The following is a 25,997-nucleotide window of genomic DNA, read 5'->3' on the forward strand; positions in this document are numbered from 1 at the left end:
CTAGTTTACTTCTTACATGGGTTTTTTTGAAAGCTGTGTGATTAGAAGTTTTTGAGGGTTAATGCTGATAATTTTTACTGGTTTGTTTTTTTTTTTGATGCTAACTTTAATGTTAAAACATGTTTTAAAACTAAGTCAGTAATCAGCTTAATTTTCCACGCTATGTTGTTACACAGCAAGCTGTAAAACAATTTTAATATGTAATCTTGAGCATATTAAGTTGGACAGTAACTTCTGCAGCAAAGATGTGAGTACATCATTGCTAGAGACTGCTTTCCACACTTAGCTTAGCCTTTGTTAGGTATAATAGCGACATTGAAAATCTTTATCAGTGTCATCTTGGGTTTTTATTAAAGTAAATCAAAATATGGCAGATTTGGTAATACTTTTTGAGGGGAAAGCTTGTTTTTTGTTTACCAAAGATGACTGTTATTCCCTCACTATATCTGGTGAGGGAAAGAAATGCATATTTTTACTGATATTATTTAGAACTTGCTTAAGCAGGATTTCCTTCCATACAGCACTAATGCATCTTTAAGTTGGAGGTGGTAGATACGAGATGTTATCATCTGTAGTTGCTTTTAATCCTTCTTTTTTGCTTTCTAGGTTAAAGTTGAGACTGTGTTTAAACACAAAGTATTGTTTCTTTATTGCTAATAGAATGAGTTTGCGGCTCGTCTAAGTAAAATGGAAGCAGAACGGCAGAACTTGGCAGAAGGGATCACAGTAGCAGAAAGGAAGTATTTAGATGAAAAGAGGCGAGCTGATGAGCTTCAGCAGCAAGTCAAAGTAACTAAAAACCACCTAGAGTCTGCAAAACAGGAAATGACAGACTATAAACAGAAAGCTACTCGCATACTCCAAGTAAGCAAGTCTGTAAAGAAAACCAGCTTGATTTGTACACAACCTTTTTAAGGTGTTATGCTGCAAATAATCTGTGTTTTGGTTTTTTTATTGTGACCTTTGATACATTTTGGGGTGTATCTGTAATGATGCCTATACAGAACAGCTACCAGTCTGCATTTTGTAAGTTCCAGTTTACAGATGGAGGTAAGCAACTGAAGTGGAAGTTCAGGTCCTGGGCTTAAAAGAAAAATCCAGGTGAACCATTGCTCTTGCCGTGGTATGTCTGTCACTGTGTTTGGCATCCAAGAGTCCAGTCTTAGGCAGACAGATAGATGTAACCTACAATCTGTTCCGCACCCGGTATTCTTGAGTCAAGATTATTGCTCTGTTTTGACTGAGGCTGAAGCATAGCATATAATGGATACTTACATGTAAACCAAAGAAAATATTTTTTTATATTCTGAAAGGTTGCATGTGCTAAACATTTTAAAAACAATGGCAAAATCAGGTATTTTGTGCTGAGTTCTGACTTAAGTTGTCAAAGATACCAAGCCCTAACCCGGTCACTTTGAGTCTTGTTTAGAAATGTTAGCAAAATGTTGAAAATAAAGCTCTCTCTTTAGAATGATTAATTTAGTCTGATATCCAAGGACAGGTTTTTAAATCATCTTGGTAAATATGAAGAGCATGAGATCAGAAATCAATGTCAAGCTAACATTAGGTTGACTCTGAATAAAATGGTTCATCCTCTTTCCCAGAAGAGTTATTACTGTATTTTGTTCTTATTTGGCTTTGTTGGCAGGAGAATGGATGGGCAGAAAGGGGCTCAGTTTTGTCTTTCGTGTCTGTTAGTGTCTGTCTTCTCTCTTATGGTAGGTGGAAAGCTCAAATTGTTGCCCATTCCAGGCACTTCTAAGGAGAAAATTTGTACTCATCCTCACATAGCATAGGCTTTCAGTAAATCCAGTCTTATGGCATACAGGAAGTTAGAAAAATTATCAGTAGGGAAGTATTTTCATTTTCAACTGTGTAGGATCATTATTATCTTGGCTAAAAGAACAGGTTAAGAAAAGCTCTTTTACTGTATTTCTACATTTGAATTTCAGAGCAAAGTAATTTTGACATGTTCTAGTTGAGCACTTGTTAAATACTGCTATAAATAATACATTGATTTATTATTTCAGTCTAAAGAAAAGTTGATAAACAGCTTAAAAGAAGGCTCTGGTATTGAAGGCCTGGACAGCAATACTGCAAGCACAATGGAACTAGAAGAACTGAGACATGAGCGAGACACTCAGAGAGAAGAAATACAAAAACTAATGGGACAAATACAACAGATGAGAACAGAGCTTCAGGTAGCTATGGTTATGTGCACATGTATTTGTAGTCAACCATGCACAAAGAGCAATTTTTTTCATATACTTTAGGGCTGTTGCTTCTACTGTTTATTTGACGTAGTATTGAAAGAAGCCAACTTTTGCTTAAGGTGGGACAAATGCTTATTGATAGCCAATTTCTTTCCATGTTCTTTCTCGCCACTTCAGCTCATGGTGGGAGGAATACTAGAGATACTACTTCCCTCACTACTGTTTGCTCCTTTGGAGGGAAGCATTGCTTGCTAAACAAGCATGGTGATTTCTGTAGAGATCACCTATATCCTTTTTTGCAAGGGCTACTAATCCTTGAAGCAACTGTAATCTGAGTCATCTGCTGGCATAATTGGCTCAACCCAGCAGTTGCACGCAAGCCTACTTTACACTGTTTTACTTTCTAGACAGCAGAACAGGAAAAGTGGAGGCTTTTCATGTTCACAAAATGCATTTATTTTGTTACTCTGTTAGTAAAGATACTGTACATAAACCGACCAAACATAATTTATTCAGTACACTCTCATGTTCATTTTCCTTTTAAAAAATATTGTAGATACTTTTTTTGCTGTTCCCTGTGGCAGATTGCAGTATTGTTTGAAAATTAGTGAAGTGGTAACATTCCTGTTCATTTCAGGATATGGAGACTCAGCAGGTAAGTGAAGCTGAGTCAGTGAGAGAACAGCTTCAAGACCTACAAGAGCAAATAGCAGCACATAAAATGGCCAAGCAAGAAGCAGACGCTGAACTTGAACGGCAAAAGCAGGTAAGGAATTCTTGAAAGCTGATTGATGTTATTCTAGGCCTTGTGGTGTCATCAGTAAAGCGTTTGGCTTAATAAGAGAGTGGATTATATAGTATTTGAGCTATTTTTTTTTGTCTAGTATTCCAAAGAAATCCCCAAAAGCTTACTGGCCAAACAAGCACAACCTGTACTAAGCAATGGACAGGGTATTCTGGACACTCCTGAAAAACGGAGATCTCACTGATGTGTTAAAGAATAAACACTAGGGAGTGCACAAAATTGATCATTATCTTAAATTTTGTTCAATAGGGGAACAATCAAACAACAGGAATATAGAAACATTGGTAACTTATTTATATCAAGAAGCTCAAATACTAAAAATGGTTTCTGTGGAACTTCCTGTGCTCAATTACTACATAAGATGTAGCTTGTAAAACAATGTTGTTGTAGTACCAATTCATGGGTTTTATTTTATTTTTTTTAATCCACTTATTACTCAGTTATGTATCTAAATGTTGTTTCTTCAAAACTGCTCTAAAAGACAAATTGCTGATACAATTGTATTGGTGAATTTTGCCAGATGGTGTTATCTTTTTAAGCAAACTCTCTCTTAGTTTAAGCAGTTTTGTGTTAAAAAAGGGAGGTGGGGGAGAAGACCGGTATTTCATGTGAACGAACTTACTCAGTAGGAATCAGACAAATGCTTTTCAGCCTATTAAAACATTTCTCTGTGAGAAAAAACTCATGTAAAAAGAATTAATAATGAGAAGAGCAAAAGAGTACGCTGTATCTGCTAGGAACAATTTATCTTACAGGATTATCTGTCCTTCCAGAAATTACATTTTAATGAGATGATAGCAGCTTGCACTAATTAAAAGGCAGGAGTCGAGGTCTGCTCTTGATGGATAGCTGATGATTATTATATCAAAGCAGATGGTAGATTGTATTTTGTTACTCCTGCCCTTCTGATGGATAGATTTTAATTCAATACTAATACAGAAAAAGTGAGGTGAATTTAAAAAAAACCCACAAAGTTATCAATTATTACAGAAACAGAAGTTTTCCTTTCGCTGACACACATTTACGTGTGCTTTTAAAGTAATTGTGTGCACTGATACCTGATATGGTTTGTTCTATCTGGGAATTTCTTTAGCTGTTGCTATAAGGTTTGAGACTGGAGATGGAAAATAGGCAGAGGCGTTATGTTTTTGTGCACCTAATGGTTTGCAGGGAGAATGGGTTTATCTGTTTTCTGTAGCAACTGACAGCTGAAGTGATTTGAAGACTGTCTTAATTTAAAAGATAAGCATGGCAGGTCTTTGAGTCGAAATAGCCACTAAAATACGGGAGTAAGAAAACTTAGAGTTAGATTTACTGTTCAGTTATTTGTCCCTTACTAATATTCCTGCCCCTTTCATGTTGGCTGTGTTGATTTACTCTAAACTTTAAGGATAAATACCTTTAAATATTTTAAAGGTAAACATTTATGGGAGTATCTGTGTCATACAGAATTATAGATACATATGCCACTTCCAAAAACACTTCTAAAAAATGATATCTTGGATTGATGGGCTTATTTTAGGAACAGTTTTCTCCCCCTCCCAAAGCATTTCCTAATTGTTTAAGTTTTGTTGTTGACACAGTTTCAAGATAGCAATATAATAAACAGTATAAGGAAGATAAATCATGGTCCTGATGAAATTGTGTGACTTTTAGTAGACTAGTGTGGATTAATATTTATATTAGGTCAGTCTCCACAAAAAAGTTTAATAATAAGTCTTGTAGGCTGTGTTTTCATACTCATCTTTTTGTTATTGTTGTTGTTTTTTCTTCTTTTTTTTTTTCCCCATCCTATCCAGACACTTACCTAAGATTAAATTTCAGTTTATATTTGAAGGCAGCATATTGCCTTCTTCTGTTCTACTTTGAAACTCTAGATAAGAGAATGTATCTCAAAACACATGTATGTATTTTATTTGTAATTGTGATAAATTTTATAGGAACTCCATTATACCGAAGAAGAATTGTATCGAACAAAGAACACTTTGCAAAGCAGAATAAAAGACAGAGAGGAAGAAATTCAGAAGCTCAGAAATCAGGTACTATGTGTGTATAGAAAGTAATTTTATCACCTTCAGTTATGAAAACAGATGAGAACTATTATGTGTTTTAGGTGTACGAAAGAAACATAAAGGCTTTACAAATGAGTTAGGGTACTTGTTTTCAATAGAGAGTAAGGTTTTGAGTGGAGAGAGTACAAGAAGAGAAATGTGAAGTAGCAAATAGCCTGATGTGTAATCACATGTGCCTTTGTCTTTGGTGAGGGGGAAAAATACCGTCCTGTCTCAACTAGACCTGATGGGGTGGTGCTGGATCAGTGTTCTTCTTTTTGAAAACTAAAAGTCATTGGCATTTGATTAGGTCACAGGCTGAGAAAGTTGGGGCTGTTCAGCCTGGAAAAGAGAAGGCTGCGTGGAGACCTTATAGCAGCCTTCCAGTATCTGAAGGGGGCCTACAAGGATGCTGGGGAGGGACTCTTCATTAGGGACTCTAGTGGTAGGACAAGGGGTAATGGCTTTAAACTTAAACAGGGGAACTTTAGGTTAGATATAAGGAAGAAGTTCTTCACAGTGAGGGTGGTGAGGCACTGGAATGGGTTGCTGAAGGAAATGCTCCAGCCCTGGAGGTGTTCAAGGCCAGTCTGGACAGAGCCTTGGGTGACATAGTTTAGTGTGTGGTGTCCCTGCCCATGGCAGGGGGGTTGGAACTAGATGATCTTAAGGTCCTTTCCAACCCTAACTATTCTATGATTCTATGACTTCTGCTAAGATCCTTTTAACTGAACATAAGAACATAAGAAACATCCTGCAGACTCAGTGATCCATCTGGCCCACTGTTCTGTCTTGCACAGTGACAATGGGACTGGCATGTGAGCCTGACTGCTTTCTTCACTCTCCTGTACTCTCTCAGTATCAGCAGCTGAATTAGGGACGTTGGTATTTAAGGCCCTACTAAATTGCACCAATATGTTTATGGACCTATTTTCCTTGTACCAGTCTAACCCTGCTTGGAACCTTCTCATATTTGTCAGCCCCCACAGTCGTCTTGCGCAGCATGAAGGCATAGGTCTTGTTTTGTGTAAATTATTGTAGCATAAGAAAGTAGTCTATATGTAGAGAAAGTAATAGTTGTGTACGATCAGCTGTGTAATTACAGTGTCAGAGGATTTGGAAATGGTGATACAAATTTCTTGAGCCCATTGGCAGATGATTCTTCTGGTACTGCTGGCTTCAGAACTGTCTGCACCTGCACTGGTGCATGCATCTAAGTTGTGATTTTGGTATCTCACTGCCTCTGTTTCCTGATGATTCTGGTTTTTTGTTGTGAAGCTATGTCTTTGTGGTGTATAATGCTACAAGTGGCTGAAGTCCGAGACTGTAGTGAATAGATGAGCTATTGCACATACAGCTAATCTGGAGATTCCCATTTGATTTAAGTATTTTCTACACGAGTGACGTGATCCATTTCTCCATTTGCTGTCCTTGTAGTTTCTATTTGCTAGTACAGTCATGTTTTTATCCTCAGCGTTCCTCGAATTGCATTTTCACCATTTTCATCCAAGGCTTCCTGTAGAATGGCGTCAGATTCTCCCCATGTGTACAGAGTGTTTCCTTCCTCACTTGAAAACATTTCATGTACTCACTTGTTTTGTCAAGTTGCAGGTATGATAGCCAGACTGGTTTATCTTGCAATTGTCATTCCTACCATTTAAATTCCACTCTGAGGCATAGCACTGTTTTTTTGTGATCAAACTTACGATTATACAGAAATGTTCATATGATCAGAGGTGGAAAATATAGGAATACATTTTTAAGAAGTTTCTTGTGTCTTGTAAAATATTGTTCTAGTAACTGTCAAAATTAAGTTTATTGTGCTCATTGGTGATAATTTTGATGGTACTATCCCGTAAAAATTCTGCAGTGGGATAACTTGATTCTCAAAGGGCTTAGATTTTTAGAGTTTTGTAATATGTCAGTTGGTCAGAATTGAACATGCTCTGATTTTTTTTCTTTGTTTTCTTTTTTTAGCTGACAAACAAGGCTCTAAGTAGTAGTAGTCAGACAGAATTAGAAAATCGGCTTCATCAGCTGACAGAAACACTGATTCAGAAGCAGACCATGTTAGAGAGCCTGAGCACAGAGAAAAACTCACTTGTCTATCAACTGGAACGACTTGAGCAACAGCTGAAAGCTATCCAAGGCACTAGTACTAATGGACCTTCTATTAATATGTCAGGCATTGATGGTGCTGAAGGTAAATAAGGAAATTGAATACTTAAAACTCTGTCCTTTCTGCAGTTCAGGCTTTTATATTTCCTAATGCCTTTCCCTGAAAGTCTAAGTTTATAAGGAGAGAAAAAAAAAAAAGCAGCTGAAAATGTGACTTATGCCAGAGACCTTGTCAACAGCAGTTAGCAAAAAATAGTTAAGCAGAAGCAGCTTTTTGTGTGTTGATGACTTTAAATTTAATGCAGTTGGTTTTATATTTAGTTCTTAATACTATGACACGGTTGGAACAAACATTTACAAATCCTAACACAGGTGCAAATAAATCTGTATTTTGGTGTTTAAACTGAATGCCAGAAGTAGGATATAAGGCTTCTCTTGTAACAAGGGTTTGAGAAGTGAGCAAGAATGGGATACTTGCTTTTGACAGTTAATTAGAATTCTGGTTGAAATCAGTTTCCTCTCTGATGGCTGTTTTTATTGAAAAGCATCTTAAAATACAGTGGTTCTGTTGAGGCTGGTTTGTCTATATTGTGTGGCAATCACCCTCTATCTTTAGGAGAACTTTAGCAGTTGATTTATGGTTTTAAGATGTTACTTTCCAAAATCAAAGTTTGTAATTTCGCGTATATGCTAAGTAACTTTTAAAGCAATGGACAATTACTAGGAGGTGTGACATGACAATCCAGCCTTCTGTTTCCCTGCTTATGAAAGGCTTTTAAAAATGGGAGGATAACTAGATTGGAAATACATTTCCTTTTGGTTTGTTTTTAAGTAAGTTTGGTAAGCTTAAGTTTAGTTGCACACAGGTCACGTTATCTGAGAATCTTTTTATTAACAAAGTTGATACATAGTAGAAATGTAAATAAATAGAAATTTTTGGAATATACAAGTTAGGATCAGAAATGCTATCCAACTTCTACTGCATGAGAAATAAAAGCAAAAGGAGAAACTGTGACAGTACCAAACTCATAATTTTATATAGCTGATAATGGAATTATTACTACATGCTAGAATTGAATATCAAGATGTCCATCTAGTGAGCTATAATAAATTGTAAAAATATACTAAATTAAAGAAACATTTGACTTGGTTGTAAGTTTATCAAGAATTCTGCCCTCAAAACACACTTCTCTGCCCCCAGCAAAATGGCACTAATAAATCAGGTCAATCACTACTTATTACTTTTATATATCTATGTTATACACTAACAATTTGTTTTACTTAAACAACTCAGCTGATTTTAGACTAATGAGATTTTGGGGTTTTTTTATTCCCTTCAAATAGGTGCTCGTATGCGTAGTGTTCCTGTCCTGTTCAGTGATGTGGATGCTAACATGGCAGGAATGTATGGGAGAGTTCGCAAAGCTGCCAGTACTATAGATCAGTTTAGGTAAGAGTGTCCAAAGGGAATGCATTTTGTAATTGCTGAATCCTTTTGCAGTTTTCAGGTGGCCCAACTTCTGTTTTGAATTGCTTTTACGAAGGTAAAAGTGAAAAATAATGAAGCTAAAGTACTGTCTAAATTATTTAATATTGACCCAGTTCACTTATGCTTTCCTGTAATATTAATATCCTTGGGCTTTTGCAAATTATAGTCAATTATTTAGGCAACACTCTTGTAGGTTTTGATACAAGAGAATCACTAACCTGTGTACAAAAATGCCTAAACTTTTTCATTGCCATCTTCTACCTTTCTCACTTTGAGGCTTTGACTGTGTCTGTGATAAATACTGTTAAGACTGTATTAGTGGGGGAGTATCATAGATATTCTTTTACTCCCATTTAGGCATCCTGGTGAAGACAAGTTTCTGGATTCTGACCCTGTGGAGCTGTTTAGCTTGAAAGATAATCTGAGGAATTAGTAAACTAAAATCATTCTGGATCCAGCTAAAGTCTTGGCTTAATCCTGTTTCTGAGCAGTTAGGTTAATTGTCAGTATTCACAACAAAGGTCTGCTCCAAAACTTGAATCAAATACCAGTAGAAAAGCAGATTAGGTAATACTTCATAATCCTTTGACAGCAAGATACCTTGATAGAAAGTCCTTTGTGCTTCCATGGTACTTTAATTTCATTTTGAAGAATATTAGGATTTCCATGATGTGACATTTTAATACTAAACTTTATTTGGCAGTATTATACTCTCTTCAGTACATGATTTTTTTAAGTGATGTTAATGGGCAACAGTGCACATATCTAATGCAGTATACTTGATAGCACTGCAGCAGTAAGCCTGGAAACCAAGTTTGTCCTTCTCATCTGAGAATGCTAGTGATCTATCAGGTTTTTCAAAGGAGTTCAAGGTTTTACTTGCTTAAACTTTTTTGAAATGACAGCTGTTCAAGTAACAAAATTTGACAAAAATATAGCATATTTGAGTTTTAAAATACCTGTACAACTCTTGAGTCTTAGCTCTTTTTCAAGAACTCTGAGCTTCGCATGTAACAGAAAAAAATAGGAGAATACGTTTTCTGGTCTGAATTCTGAACTTTCTTACTCCATTTAAGGTCTTGAATACATAAGGTAAAGTTCAAGTCAGAAACAAAGCCATGTGTATAACAGCAGCTGATCTTTATGAGTTTGTCATGATTGGAATGAGGCAAACAGGAATTTATTGCTCAGTGTTAACTTGTACATTTTGTGTTTTGTTGTACTTGTGTAGCATTCGGCTGGGAATCTTTCTAAGGCGGTATCCCATAGCAAGAGTCTTCGTAATCATTTACATGGTGAGTAAGCTTTCTTTAAAGAAAGCAGCTTAATGCAAGATTTCCACAGCCAATTCATGTAATGTGTCTTAAATTGCAAAGTGTTTCATGTTCAGAAGGCTATATAATTAAGAACTCAATGTATTTTTTTGTAAAATAGACTAAATAGGGCTTATATAACAGCATTTTGGAGTTACGTTGCTGTCCTGGGTTCAGCTACAGCAGTCATTTTTTCTCCTTCTTAGTAGCTGGTGCAGTGCTGTGTTTTTGACTTTCAGCCTGGGAACAACTCTGATAACACCGATGTTTTCAGTTGTTGCTCAGTAATGTTTACTCTGACCAAGGACTTTCTCAGTCTCATGCTCTGCCAGGGAGGAGGGGAAGCCGGGAGGAAGCAGAGATAGGACACCTGACCCAAATTGGCCAAAGGGCTATTCCACACCACAGCACATCATGCCCAGTATAGAAACTGGGGGGAGTTACCCGGAAGGCCCAGATCGCTGCTCGGGTCGGGCTGGGTATCGGTCGGCGGGTGGTGAGCAGTTGTGTCCTCTCCCCTTGTTATTTCCCTTATCATTATTATTGGTAGCAGTAGTGGTTTGTATTATACCTTAGTTACTGGAGAGCTGTTATCTCAACTCGTGGGAGTTACATTCCTCCGATTCTCCTCCCCATCCCCCCGGGAGTGGGGGGTGGAAGGAAGAGGAGGGGAGTGAGCGAGCGGCTGCGTGGTTCCAAGTTGCCGGCTGGGCTTGAACCACAACAGTTGCTTGGCAGTTTTCAGTTTTTCCCAGGAATTCTTAGCATAGCAGTCTTAAAGACTGTGTATGTAACTACCATTTAAAAGACTATAGAAGCAGATTTTTAGTACTAAAATTGAGAATTATGGTGACCTGTTGCCAAAGTTAACCCACCACACCTGTGCACTGCTGTCCTGGGTTCAGCTACAGCAGTCATTTTTTCTCCTTCTTAGTAGCTGGTGCAGTGCTGTGTTTTTGACTTTCAGTCTGGGAACAACGCTGATAACACCGATGTTTTTAGTTGTTGCTAAGTAATGTTTACTCTGACCAAGGACTTTCTCAGTCTCATGCTTTGCCAGAGAGGAGGGGAAGCCAGGAGGAAGCAGAGGCAGGACACCTGACCCAAACTGGCCAAAGGGGTATTCCATACCACAGCACGTCATGCCCAGTATATAAACTGGGGAGAGTTACCCGGAAGGCCCAGATCGCTGCTCGGGTCGGGCTGGGTATCGGTCGGCGGGTGGTGAGCGGTTGTGACCTTTTCCCTAAAAACAACTGCATTTAGGAAAATGACATCTGTTACAGCTTTTTTAATATTTGGCACTTTGATTTTTGTTCAGTGCTTAATAAGAATAGGTCTCTAGCTGAAAAAGTAGCAAGAAAGGTTTTTCTTGCTAAACTTAAATAGTAGAAACTTACTCATCCATACCAGGTGGATTGTCAGGCCGGCAAGTGATAAAAGTGAAATTCTTCCCTTTTCCACTGGAGGGCAGATGTCTGTCAGTTGAGGTGACCTGTGGCCAGGTAGGTGTGCAGTGTACCCTGCTTGAAAATACTCCGCTAAGTTGAGGCTTTGAGGCTTTGAAAAGAAATCCACGTTGCTTGAAGAAGGCATAAGGATTCATCTGAACAGAGCTTCTGAGGAAAGCTGTCACAATTTCAGGATACAAAGCAGGCAGACATGCATGAATAAAGAAAACTACAGTTTCCCCTTGCAATTGCTTCTTCCAGCTATTAAGTACTGAAAGGAACAGGGCTGTTTGATTCCTAACTTCTCTCTTCCTATTCATCCCTTAGACTTATCAATATATGAATAAAATGCTTTGTACCAAAGCACTGAAAACTTACTGCTTAAGCTGCAATCTGAACTGGAATACAGTGATCGTTCGTAGGAGCTGTATATTGAACAGTCTGTGGCAGCTACCCTTGTTCAGCTCGAACCTTGGCCATGACTGTTGTAACTTGTTTAATTTTTTTTTTTTTTTTTTTTTTTTTTTTTTTTTTTTTTTTTTTATGTATTTTTTTTTTTTTTTTTTTTTTTTTTTTTTTTTTTAAGGAAATGTGGTTTATGTATTCTGTCAGTTACCTCTGTTGTAACTCCAGCAAATTCTATTCTACTTGGATAGTTTCAGCCAAATTTGAATGAAAATTAACATTCCTACAGAATTCATAAAAATGCTTCAAATTGATGCCTGTGGTAAGCAGAAGGGAAGCAGAACTCAGCTGTTTCACACAGGCTGGTAGCAACCAGTTGGCAGAGGAGTAGTGCCTTACCAGTCACTTGAGGCAGATCACATAATGTGGTGGCTGGGGGCTGGATATCAGAGAGAAGAGCTGCAGTTACTGGGCCATGGAGGAAAAGAGAAGCTAGAGGACATAAAGGTGTAGGAAACCAGGCTGCTTTATTTTTGCTGTTTGTGTAAAGTTTTTAGTTTTCTGCAGATGGCTTCTTCAGAATCTGACTTGGCATTTCATTGTACAAATAAGAATTCCTTTTTTTAGGAGTATCTGAATAATAGGAAAAACACAATCAAAATGTTTCTACAAAACTAAGTTTTACTAGCTCTCATACTTAATGCTGTTGTGAATGATGATTCACAGTGCTGGTTAAGTTCTCTTTTTCTTTTCCCAGGCATTGCTTCATCTCTGGGTCATGATTGTTCTGCTTACCTACACCCCAGAAATGCATGACAGTCCCAGTGGCAGATAGACTGAGACAGGGCCATATGCTCTGCTAACGTGATTCAGACTGGGAGCGTCTCTGGAATAATCAGTCCTGAAATATCAGCAAACTTTTCCTCATGGTGTTTAGGAAGAATGAAAACCATCATGCCTGATTTATCACTACTGTTCAGATACATGTATAATAATACATAGCTTTTTCAATTTACCTAAAGGAACATCACTTTCCTGGAGAAATAAAGCTAATAAGTTAAACTGTGGTTAGCCTTTATGTTTTTTGTAGATCTGGTGATTAAAGATAAGGCTTGCATCTATGGAGAAATGCAAACATTTCTGACATTGCAGATATACATGGTACAAATTATTTTAGATCATACTGGATGTGGGATGTGGTCAGGTAATGAACTGTACTTAGCAGTTTAAATAAACTTTATTATTTCTGGTTTCTTGCAGTCTGCTTTTGCAGTTCTATTTTTTAACTTTGTAAATAGGAGGCTTTTCCTTAACATGTTAAACTGAAAAAAGGACAATGGATTGGTGCAATATCTTTTTGTAAATAAGTTTAAAAACAAAATATTATGGATTCTTCTTAGCTTTGTACTTCTAGTGCAATAGATGTATCTTTTTCCTACCAGCTGAATAGTGAGGTTGCCTATATACAAGCTGGTATTTTAGCTTTATTACGGAAAGAGAGAGATGGTTTTGAGAACGGTTTAAACTCTAAAAATAACAGTGTTTCTTTTTGCACTTGAACTTTATGTATTTTAACTGCATTTTCTTATACCTCTCATTATTACATGTCTTAATCAGATCTTAGATTCATTGAAATATTTATTTTCTAAAGCTTTGGGTACTTAAAACTATTTCTATATAAAATTATCAAAACATCAAGAATTTCTCATGTCTAAACACTTAACAAATATACTAATAAAAAACCAATCAAATAATTTATTGTAAAATCCATAATGCCAAACCTACTGTAATAGTTCTGTTGCTAGACAGTTCTGTGGCATTCCATAATTGTGAATTATCAATACACAATAATGCAAGGTCACTTTTCTTCCCTAAGAAACGTCTTGTTTTCGTGCGTGGTGCTCAAAGCTGAGTAATGAAAGGATGACTACAAGCAATCTGTCGCTCCTGCACTTAAGAATATGGTTCAGTTTTCACGTGTCTTGAACACACTAAGCATTAGGTCCTGTGCATGAAGTCTGTCGTCCTAAGTCCTATGGAATTGTTACAGTAGCCAAATGACTGTATTGCTGCTCTGATTCAGATCTTGCAGAGAAAACTGAAATGTTTTGATGAACTCAGTAATAAAAGAGCATTTGCTGTAAGCTGTGTCCCTGCACTCTGTCCCAGTTACTGAACTTTGCCTGTTGCCTCTTTTCTTTTAAGTTCTGATATTAAAGCCATTTTTGAACCCTGGGAAGAGTTGATTGCTGTAGAAGATTGGGTTAAAGTCCTTCAAACAATCTTTTTCCTGTACATACATGTTTTGGTTTGTTTTGGTTTGGGTTTTTTTGCTTGGGTTAGGGTGGGATTTTGCTTGGTTGTTTTTTTGTTGGTTTTTTTTTTGTTTTGGTTTCTTTTTTTTGGTGTGTGTGTGGGTGTTTTGTTTTTCCTCTTTGGATACTCCAGTATATTGTGACAGTTTAGGGAGAACATTCTTAGCAATATAAGCCCCTTAAAAGCTTTGGTGACATCACACTAATTGCACATCTATTCTTGTTTCCTTTCTCCGTGCTTTTTTTTTTTATTATTTTATTTTTTTTAATACTTTTTTTTTGGTTTGGTTTTGGTTTTGGGGTTTTTTTTTTTGGTTTTTTTTTTGTTTTTTTTTTTTAAGAGCTCACCTTTTGGCATGTACAGGTACTTTTAATGTAACTTAGTAAAGCAACTACAGCGCTTCTAAAGGATGTGATTATTTCTTTATTTCCCCCCCGCCCCTTTGTGCTCAGTTTCCATGCTGTGCTCAGCGGGACAGTGCATTGTGCCACCCTTCTGGAAGAGGGTGAGATGGCTGGCAGCAGGCTCGGGGCAAGCAGTGGGCAGGCCGCAGGCGAGGGTGGGAGCTGCTTGGGCAGAGGAGGCTGCAGAGGGATACAGAACTTTCCTTCAGTTCTTCCAGATTTTGTGCTAGAAATTTTACAGGGGTAAGCACTGAAAGATTCCTGATGACATGTGCCTTTGAACGAGGCTCTTGTTTTCCACTGTCAGTTTGGGCATAGGTAGCGTTGACCCCTGTGATGTCTTACAGTTGAGAACAATGCCTTTAGTGCAGATTTTGTTCTTGACCTCTTTCTGTGTGTTGCTGTTTCTGTTTTTATTCCTTGTCCATGAAATTATGTGTAATGTACTTCCCTTGCTGCACCTTCAGTTCCCATCATTGCTGTCTATTAATTTTCTTTTCTTTGTTTTTATTTTAAAAATACTTATTAAAAAAGGGCACAGCTGTTTGAGTACTTAATTATACTCTGATTTTAAAAAGGTGTGATATTAACAACTGAATTGTAAATCAGTATGTTTTCACCTAGTAAAAAACCTGGAAGTAGGCACCTTATAGTCTCAATTGCTTGCCAGACAAAGTGTGGAGTGTTTAGTGTGGAGAGTAATGATGTGGGATAAGGAAACAAATGCCACTAAAGGATATGCTACAGTTTATGTAAACACCTTTAAAGCATAGGACAGATAGAAGAGTAGGAAAAGCCTTTATTATGGTGTTGAACTGTTTCAGAGCTATACGAGAAATACAAATAATTACTCCTTAAAGCGTTTGTTTAAGCACACTGGATTTTTGCCCCGTAATTTATTTTAATAAGCTGCACATGATGAGATGCAAGAGCACACATGCCCATGTGATGGAGTCTATCTGAATATAAATGTCGAATATTTAGTTGAAGGGTAAGATACACTCCCTGCTTCCAATTAGTCATGCTGGGCTCCAATGCCACCTCTATAGATCTATAAAGTGGGCCACAGCTATGGGTCAGAGGTGACATAAGGACACCATTTTGCCAAGCAGCTCCTAATGGTGTCAGGAGGTTGCCTTACTGAACAGATGGCTTTGGAGTAAAAAAGAAGCTTCAGTTGGCCTTCATCTTAAGTGGCAGGAGGCTATTCCAAGTGCCAAGTGTGTTCTTGAGGGACTATCGTACTACTGGGCAGTTAAAGTACCCCAACTTCGGAGACCAGCGTAGCAATTTAGGGGTTTTAAAAATATTTCATAAATGCTAAGCCTATCATTCCATGCTCTGCAGCTTAACACCAGAAATAAATGGTCAGAATAACTCACAGAAAATAGGAATCTCTGTCTCCCAGCTGCTCTATCTCACTGCCTTGAGAGCACGACAGGCTACTGTGTGGCTGAAGGAAAGTCCTTTTTAATTTCCTTTCTCCTAGGACTGAAACTGCTCCAGGTACCAGTGTTCACCTTGAAAGAGATAAAAGATGAAAAATGGAGAAGGTTGATAGGGAACATCCAACTGTTTGTTTATATTTATTTCCTCCCTGCCCATTTGTGCTCAGTTTCCATGCTGTGGTCAGAAGGACAGTGTGCATTGTGCCACCTTTCTGGAAGAGGGCGAGAGTAGATGTCCCCTCCGAGACGGCTGGCAGCAGGCAGACCGCAGGCAAGGGTGGGAGCTGCTCAGGTGGAGGAGGCTGCAGAGGGATGCAAAATCAAGGTATTTATTATTTGGTATTTTGCAGCCTAGAAAAGGCTTATTTCTTTCAGATGCTGGTCGTCTTGGTACATGTTTAATTAGGTAGATGTACTCAGTGCCAGATTTGGGTTTCTGTGAAAAAGGGCTTTTTGTGAATACTCAGGAGCCCTTGTGCGACAACAAACTCTTTTTTGCAACCTTGCTTTGCTCGTATCTGATCCCTCTGCTTTATTAGCTGTGCTAGGTCAGCCATATGTATACCAAGACCCTGTACAAAGGAAGTGACCTTAATTGCAGATAACATTAACAAGGGGAAAATCAGACTTGCACACTAATTAATTTACTAATTTCTCATCAGTATCGATGAGACAAATGTTGCCTTACCATGGAATGGATTTCTTTGCTTCCCTCTTTCCTTGTTGGCCAACTGCAGTCTGGTTGTAAGATTTGCCATGAATGTATTGCTAGGTATTTAGCCATGAAACTGTAAGGCAATTTTTTATGAATAATACAGAGAATTCATTATAATTTCAAATGTTCTCCTCTGTATGTTACTGCCTTGCTCTATGGTTTGAGTTTAGAAAGCCTTGTCTTGGGAACAGGCAGACAGATGACAGCAGAGCTGAAATTATGAGACATGAGTAGTAGCTCCCCAAGTTATCTGCATTATTCTAACAGATACCCGTGCACTTGTATAGATGATCCTCTTAGATACATAGATTCCTTTCAGATATGCGCTTATAAACTTAATCTGTGTCTTACTGTACCTGATGTTGGGCTTCTGGCAGAACTGGACCCCACCACTGAATTCCACAAATAGTGGAATAATTTCCCAAGCTCTCCGTACCTAACCTTGCTTTTGGCCAATATCACTTGAATTAAATGCTTGTGCATCAAGGATTAAGTGCAAGTTGTTCAGAAGTATCCAATACTACAGGCAGCTCAAGGAACTGGGAGAATTGTGGATCACTGAATAGATCCAAGGTGTAATTAAATCAAGATGGGGGAAGAACTTGGGCTGGGAACACGAAGACACTTTTTGAAGTTGGAGGGAAAAACCAAAAGCTGCTGGTTTATGATTACAGATCTTGGCTAATGATGTGGTTAAAAGTCTGACACCTCAAATCTCATGAAAGAGACTTCTTGTGAGAAAATAGAAGATAATAAAAGAGAAGGAATGACCTTTTTGTGCCATAACTTATGATTTTCTAATAAGGAATCAGAAGCATGGGTGGGTGTTATGTCTAAGACTGACCTTCCCTGTGCTGAAACTCATCAGAGTTGCATATGCAGCTTTTCATGTTTGCATTTTCAGTTCAAATCAGACAAATTGTATTTTGGGTCCACATTTGTTAAAAAGAAGCTGGAGGAGGAAGCAAATAAGCAGGAGTTTGAGCTCTGTAGCAGCAAGTGGATGGGCTCCAGATGTTCTGCAAAATCAAGCAGGTGTGTTTGGTAAAGGTCTGTTGTAAGACATTGATGTTCTCATTCACTACAGCTACCAAAGCAGTAGTTAACCAATTGCAACAAAATACCTGATACGACATAGGAAAGATCTGGGCTTGGAGGAATGGGACAGAGTGAATATTGGAATTTTTCCACACAGGAAAGGAGTCTGTATCAGCATTCACAGTGAACAGGAACATCAAGACAGCACTTTCTCCATGCTAATGTACTTGGTATGTTTTCTTAAAAGCTTATAAAGAAAATATAACCTTAATACTAGTGTCTTGCTGCAACTTGGAATAGAGGTAATTTTTATAGGCATATTCAAGCAATAATTAAGTCTTAAATTACTCTATTAAAAAAATTAAGCAGCTTGTTGAAAGCATTTGCATTGATATCTTCAGTGGCAAGGAAACTTAATGATTCACAATTAGTGTTTATTTAGTATTTAGAAAGCATATTCTGCTGGATGATAGATGCAAAATGCCAGTTCTCTGCCCAAACATGTAAGTGCTCAAGGAGATCCCTGCCTGTGAGTGTCCCATCTATATTGCAGCATCCCTTGCAAGCTGGGAGGGAGCCTTCCAGTCTAACTCCCACTGCAACAGCTCAGGAGGTTGCACAGATGCAGCAGATGAAACAAGGAGCAGAAATTAGCTGTTCACGCTGATGTTCAAAGCTTTCCCATACAATAAAGCCAGCTCAGCTTGAACTGCCTGCCAGTTTCTGGCAATCAGATATGCAGATCGAGACTTTCCCGAATGGGATCTCCTGAGAAGGTATTTATGCACCTGAAGGAAGAAGTCTGATTTCTGGTTTAGAAAACCCTGATTCTTCTGGGCCCTGCTAACTTCATGGGCCATGACTTTGACCTTTACAGGACACTCAGCTGGCCGCAAGCTGCTCGTGTACAAACTTCAGCAGCCTTTACTTCAGAAAGCAGTGAAAGCTTTGTTTTCACAGAGCTACACCTGTGCCCCCTTCTTCAGAGAGCCATGTAGATGGTGGAAGGCACCTTGGTCTGCAAGGATGCAGCCATGGCCCCGTAGAGTTTAGTTTCCCCAGGCTGCTGCCAGACCCCGGGCAGCCAGTTGGGCACAGGACCCGTCTGCAGTCATGGGAGAGGGAACAGCTGCCTCATGCCAGGCAGTAGGATATCAAGGACCAAGACACATATGGTTCATGTGGGACATGTGTGGCCATAAAACCTTACCTTGATGGGGAGGGGTCTAATTGCACATGATGCTTTTGCAGGATAGCAGTAGAAATCGTCCAGACTTCTGTTTCCAAGCTGGAAGCAGGAGCAATGCTGTGGAAGAGGTGGGGATGATGCTGCTTCTGCTGTGGGAGCCAGGGACTGGATACGTATCGGTGCTGAATACCTACCAGGGCTGGGCACAGCTAGGGCCTCTTTTCAGGCCAGAACTGCTGTTCCTGCCTGTGGGAGTCAGGAAGGGAAATAAAGGTTGTCCAAGGACTGGTGGCCTGGCTTTGCAGCCAGAACAGACATTTCCATATGCATGAAGTAGAGCTGTGCGATCACCTGTATCAGTTATACATGATTATTTACCATTAATCCAAGGTTATTGAAAACATCGGTTTGAACTTCCTGCATCTGCTGCTTCCCAAGGGTTCACAGAGATCAATTATGCAACAAAAGGCTTTAATAAAAGCAAGCAGTGCAGCTGCTGCCTTGGTAGGGGCTGTGCACCTGCAGCCCAGGTCAGGCTGTAAATACAGCCAACCATGAGGCCCATCGCTGCCGTGCCCAAGTAAGCATTGCTCTGCCCTGGCTTTGCCCTCGAGCATTGTGAAGGCGGTGGGATGAGATGGTGCACCCACTCGGAAACATCCATCTCATCAAACCTTATAGCTGTTACTGTATTTATTTACTGTTTTTTTAATATAAACCCAGGAACACCTTGTGCTTTGGGGGGCAGAAGAGGTTGAATCAAATACCTTCTCAGGTTATTCCCAAAATAGCTTGATTTGAGATGTTGCAATGCAGTTTTATGAATTATTTTCCTAACATAAATGTTATACCCAAAGCTGAGTACTTGACTATGAGTGGGGAGGAGGCTGAAAGGAGCTCAGCTGTGACGTGACGCAAGTTTCTGGGAAGGTCAGGACCAGCTCACAACAGCACTGTTTCCCAGCAGTTATTAGCTTATTTGCCTGAATTTCTACTTGGGTGAATCAGGAAGTTTCAAGTGTCTGGTACTTTCCCTGGCCTCTGAAGTTATAGATAACATAAGTTCCTTAGCTCTTACCAGTTTCCTGTCATTTTACTCACAAAAATTACCTTGCCTTTACTTGAAAGGCCACACAATAATATTCCATCCTCCTCCCTTATGACAGGAAGTCACAACACTTCATTTTTCATTCATGATGGGTTTAGGTCAGCAGCAGTATGGAGGTAGCCATTTCCTTGCTCATTTTTCCCCTTGGAATCTTTCAAGCAAAGCAACTAGAAGGCGTTTGCAGCATCCTTGCTGACCCGTGGAAGCTCAGCACTGGGAAGAGGAAAACCATCAGCTATCACACCTGCCAGATCAACCCTGGGGGACTTGGCGCCAACCTCAAGACCCACTGACCTCATGGAGCTGTTGAAACCTCTTCCACACATAATTGATGATCCCTCAGGAAGGCTGCACTTTGCTTAGTGCTTCAGATACCTCAAAGCATCTTCTGACTGCCTAAGTAGGAATTCTTTGGAGATTCTGGCCATACAGTCTGAAGTCCAAGTTACCTATTCCCTGCCGTAAGGGCTTATGTGTATGAGAAGATATTTTTCAGTGCTTGACCATTAAAAAGTTTTGGCAAGTGTTGCCTTGATTTCAGAAACTAATGCCATGGTATTAGAAAACAAATCTGGTGTCGTGTAATTTCACCTGAGCTGCGGTTAGGGTTGGTATGTCCATTCCTCTCCACCAAGCTGGTGTGATATTAGTGCAATGATTTCTCATGGCCTGGAAACTGCAGTTTGTCAGATGAAAAAGACAGATCTTGTCTGGTTTGAGCTGTAACAGAATTCTGAGAAGACCCAGTTTTGTGTGTAGGGTGAGGCAGCAGGGTCCAGGCCACATCCTCCAACTGTGACATCAGCTGCAGCTGAAGTTTTGTGGGTTTCAGCGAAACCAAGGTGATAAAACATCCCCGGTGGTGGACTCTTTTAAGTACAGGTGTGCTGCATCCTAGGGAGACATATTTAAGGCGGATTAAAATGGATCCAGTGTTTCCTGAAGCTGGTCCCATCTGGAGGTGAAGGAGGACTGGCCCCAAGCATCACCGTGGTGGGCTGCTGTTGCAGAGGGGAGGAGGAGCCCATGCTTGGGCTGTGGGTCTCACGTTTTCCACCTAGTCAGAATCAGCCAGGTCTGGCTTTTAACAGCAGCATGCCTGCCTAAATTGCTGGCTAGTAAATGATATTTTTCTGTCTAGAATGAGATAAATGGGTATTTTATCTAGGTAATTAATCTGAGGGATAGAGCTAACATGATTATTGTGTTCTCCTTTCCCTCACTCCTATCAATATGGCCATGTGGTATTTGTATCTCAGAGTCTTTATTAAACTGATTTACTTGTAAGCAATCAAATGAGGAGAATTATAAGGATGGGGATGATTTTGTTCAGCTTGCCACCTTTAACCAGCACTAACAAGCTAGGAAATGGCACTGCCTTTTATTGTCTTCCTATCTCTGTAAACTTGCTTTTATTAGAATAAAAAAATAAAGCTCTTAAATAAGCAAAGAGAAACAGGCTTGGAAAATTCTGTGGACTCCCAGGTGCTTCTCTATATTTCCTCTGCAGGAACAAATACCACCCGCTTCCCCTTTCCCACGCACTGAGCCTTTTTATTAATATGTCAGGAAACATTAAATTTAGGTGCTTACATTACCAACTGCTACTGTTTGTTAATTTTTTTTCCTTTCAGTACTTAAAGGGGGCTTATGAGAAAGATGGGGACAAACTTTTTAGTAGGTCCTGTTGTGACTGGACAAGGGGTATTGGGTTTAAACTAAGAGAGGACAGATTCAGCCTAGATACAAGGAAGAATTTTTTTGCCCAGAGAGGTAGTAGATTCCCTGTCTCTGGAAACATTCAAGATCAGGCTGTACAGGGCTCTGAGCAATCTGGTGTAGTTGGAGATGTCCCTGCTCATTGGAAGGGGTTTGGACTAGTTGACCTTCAAAGGTCCCTTCCAACCCAAACTATTCTATGATTCTGATTGTTTCTAGGATTCAGTGGTGTGTATCAGTCCTCTCTACACAAGGAAGTGTGGTGTGCCTGGTTGCAATACTAGTATGACATGTTCCTCTGCTTGAAGAAGAGGTAAGTCAGCAGTGTTGAAGAAGCAAGTAGGCCTGAGTAACAGGTTTTGAAGAGGACAAATGATCTGGAGACCAAAGTCCAACCACGTGCTCTGGACCTGGGAAGGTTGAGTTAATCTCTCCCTAACAAAATCACCTGTCTCTCACCTTTGCCTCAGCACACTGTAGGTATTTAAGGGCATGGATCATTCCTTAAATCTGTTCAACAGATTTTATTGCAACTTCATTCCCTCATGATGCTGAGAGATATCTCCTACCTGTCATAATTTTAATCATGTCCCTTACCTCAAAAATTAACCATCTTCTGTATTGCAGAACATGAGATTTAACAATACAAATGAGGCAGAGGATGGACGTGACTTTCTATGCTTTTAATAGGCAGCTTGATGCAGAATCCCCCAGTAAAACATATTTTTCCCCGAATATTTGACTAGTATGAGATTATTACACATTTCCAAAGAGATCAGACTTTCTCTCGTGTTCTTTTTGAAGGGTGAGACAGTGGCAGCTGGTATTCTGGAGCACTACTTTCCTGAAAAGCTTATAATATCCTTCTGAAGAACTGTCGAGCACATGTTGTTGCTGATTGCTACTCTCTATTTTGGTTTCAAATTAATTCTAAAGTGCTCCATTTAATGCTGGCAAATGACTTGTCCAGAATAGGCATGGCTTCCCCAAGCCAGTTTGAGGGACCTACATAATAAGCTATATATTGCTCCAAGACCCATTTAAAAGTGCCATCTAATCCTGAACCTTGAATCCTTTAGCCTAAACCATTGTACTCCTTAGCCTAAATTCTACCTCTCCAAATCAGCACCCCAGCCCCAGGTCCCTGCCTTCCTCTCATGTTCTTACCCAAAAGTACAACAATCTTGGCCAAGCTAACACATGGATATTCTTCTTTGCACAGCGCAGAGGTTAACTATGGAACTCCTTTCCTTAGGATGTTAGGGATGCTGAAAGCTTACATGGATTCAAAATTTCATTAAACTCATTCTGGGAAGAAAAACCAACCACAGGCTCTTAAACTGAAAAATGTTGTCTTTGGTGCAGGAAGCCTCTGCACTGCTGATCACTGGAGGCAGCATGAGAGTGTGGTTATCCAGTCTTAGATATTTCCCCAAGCATTCGTTTTGGGCTGCTGATTGGGGCAGCGAGCTTGTCCAGTGACCCATGGCTGGTGCACTCAGAGGGCATGCTCCTGCCTGGCTGTGGTGTCTGCCCTGCCTGGCTGGTATTTGGGGCAGAACGATGAGCTACACAGACGTCTGAGCTGACTTAATAAGGCTCCTCTTATACCATAAGGATGCTAGCATAGGCCTCAGCACTGTGTGAAATCCTGCCAAACAGGCAGCTGCCTGATTGCAGGGCAGGGCAGAACAGGGTGTGCGGACCTCCAGGGTCTTGAGCAGTCACCAGCCCCATGTGTGTCTGTGACAGCTCTGCAGATGGGATATCCACTGCGACTACAGAGACACCAGTGGTGAAAAAAGCAGCTAGATGCTCGTATTTTCATCTAAATTAATGAAATGGAAAGGAGTTACTCAGTCAACACCAACCATTTGCCATCTTTGAAAGCTAATCTTAGGGCCATTGATTGCAATGTCATGTAAAGAGAGGGGACACATCTATGAGAGGAGGTTTGCATGGGCTTCCACTTGATGCTGAGCTCCAGCAGTGGCTCTGACTGAGCAGCACTCACATACATGTTGCCGCATGCCTTAATCCTCTAGCCATGATTTCCTGCAAAATCTGCCTCCCACATTTTCATCCTGTCTGGATGACTCATGTTCCCCCCTCCTGGCTCACCAGGCAGCCCTGAGAGCATGGGAAAGCAGGGAGCCAAACTCTCCCCCTGCTAGGCAGCAGGGAGCACCCCTGTCTTCCGTGGTGCTCTGAGCACCCACAGCTCCCTGTGGCCGCTGGTTTTGGCACCTCAGTGTGTACAATGATCTGGGTTCAGACCCTTGTAGTGAAGACAAAATAGAGAGGGTAGCACTTGGGTTACTTGGGGAAGCAAATAGTGTGAGGGGAAGGGGTGTTTCCAGACGCACACTGCTGTGGAGCAGTGTGAACAGTGCCAATCAGCAGGGAACCGAAAGTCTGAATGTGAGTGTTATGTGGATCAAGCCATGGGTGTGGAGAAAGCATTTTACCCCTTACAAATCTGTGAGACCAAGAGGAGAGCTGTGACTCAGAGAGACACTGCAGCCCTTCCTGGCCATGTGATGGCGCTTCCGCAAGTTGGTGGGTGAAAAAGCTGGCAGAGGCAAATCACTGTCGGATGAAGTTCATGGTGCTGAAACCATTGGCAAGTTGTATTTGGAGGTGCCCACACAAGCCCCTGGAGCAGGCAGTGAAGCAGCCCTGCCCCAGGATGGGCCCTGCCCCAGGATGAGCTGCAGTGTGTCAAGCACCCACACCACGCAGGAAGAGATCCACGTTTCTCAGGGACCTTCTGGTTTTGTGGGGACATGAGGGAGGGCTGATGCGGGTGAGCACTCTTGCACAAATCTGCCAGTGCCTGGATTTAAAGACCACATAACATGGATGCTTGCTGGTCTGGGAATGTTTTGGAACTAAGGGTGGAGGCAGCTTCACCCTGTGAGCTGGTTTTCTATCTTCTATGGTTGGACTAAAGCTGGGGAAAGCTGAAGCAATTAAGCCCAACCCAGAGCAATTTCTGCCTTTGTTACTGTGACATCTAACCTAACGGCTTGACAAAAAGGTAGAGCAGTCGGTGGTGATCTGTGGATGTAGTGCCCTAGGTGCCACACTGACCTGTCCACAAAGCACCTCATAGCTTTGGCCTCAGACCAGCAATTTGCCACTTTACCACTGCACAAGCTCTGGAACAATCTTGGGCATCTGATCAGGCTGGAAGTGCTCTTTTTCCTCCACCCCAGAGCCAAGGAAATGTCCCCCAGTCTCAGAGCAGGGGGCTGTCTGTTCCCTCACTGCATCTTTTTGTGCTTGCACGATCATCTCTTTGCAAGCCAGACCAAGGGAACAGTCTATCCAGCTGCAGCTGGAACAGGTCGTGTAGATGTGCAAAACTGAAGAGCCCTGGGCTGCCTGCCACTCGCTGCTCCTTGCCAGGCTCCTGCCTCTCACTCTGCCTACAAGGCAGATGCAGCCGTGGAGCCTTTTGGCAGGCTGGCACATGGCTGCATCATTCATCATGCGGCAGGAGCAAGCTGCCCACTTTCTGCATGGCTGGTTGAACTAGCTGTCTTGTGGCCTCCTAGCATAAAAGTGTGCAGCACATCACTGCTAGGAAGTGAAAAGAGCTCTCTCCCTTCCCAGTTTGCCATGCCCTGGTGCCAGGTATTACCATGTCATCCTGTCCCCCACCACACATATCTCATTAACTGCTTGCTTCTCGCAGACCTTGGGAAGCTCTTGCACAGTGGGGGAGTGGAGGGTGTGGGTGAAGGGTACAGCCATCAGGCTGTGCCATCAGGGGGCTGAAAAACTAACACATTTCTTTATATGGCTGGGGATCCACTTTTGACCTTAAGAAGTAAGACCTGGAATGCTAAAGTGAAGAAGAAAACTCACTGCCATACGCATGAGCTCATTAGTGACTTACTTAGAGTAGCTCAGCCACATTCAGGGCAGAGAGCAGTGACCCTAGAATGGATTTGAAGGGACCTGAGTGATTGGCAGATCATCTGAAACACTCAAATTCCCCACATTAACCAGCATTCTAGGTCTGCTATGCATCAAGTCCCACGCTTGCCCAGCTAAGTCACCTCACCAAATCAACACAGCTGCAAAGATGAATAAAAATGTGGATGTTGACATGCCTGCTGTTGTACAACAGCTCAGGCCTTGGAAATTGCACTCCAGCTAATGTGCCAGCAGCCCCTAGAAGGTCAGAGATGTGGATGAGAGCAGTTG

General features: G+C 40.6%; 1 protein-coding gene across 1 annotated transcript in view; it reads left to right on the forward strand.

The window, feature by feature from the left end:
* The window catches only part of GOLGA5 (golgin A5), an 18,696-nt gene extending 5,767 nt beyond the window's left edge, over window positions 1–12,929 (forward strand). The window contains exons 5-12 of the mRNA XM_010021149.1: window positions 661–864; window positions 2,031–2,201; window positions 2,851–2,979; window positions 4,959–5,057; window positions 7,047–7,272; window positions 8,532–8,637; window positions 9,908–9,971; window positions 12,603–12,929. Of these exons, the coding sequence (XP_010019451.1) occupies window positions 661–864; window positions 2,031–2,201; window positions 2,851–2,979; window positions 4,959–5,057; window positions 7,047–7,272; window positions 8,532–8,637; window positions 9,908–9,971; window positions 12,603–12,680 (1,077 nt within the window). The 3' untranslated portion in view covers window positions 12,681–12,929. The remainder of the gene's footprint in view (window positions 1–660; window positions 865–2,030; window positions 2,202–2,850; window positions 2,980–4,958; window positions 5,058–7,046; window positions 7,273–8,531; window positions 8,638–9,907; window positions 9,972–12,602) is intronic.
* Window positions 12,930–25,997: the final 13,068 nt, after the last annotated feature.

This window comes from Nestor notabilis, unplaced genomic scaffold (assembly GCF_000696875.1).
Source record: "Nestor notabilis isolate BGI_N333 unplaced genomic scaffold, ASM69687v1 scaffold17288, whole genome shotgun sequence".
Taxonomy (NCBI): domain Eukaryota; kingdom Metazoa; phylum Chordata; class Aves; order Psittaciformes; family Psittacidae; genus Nestor; species Nestor notabilis.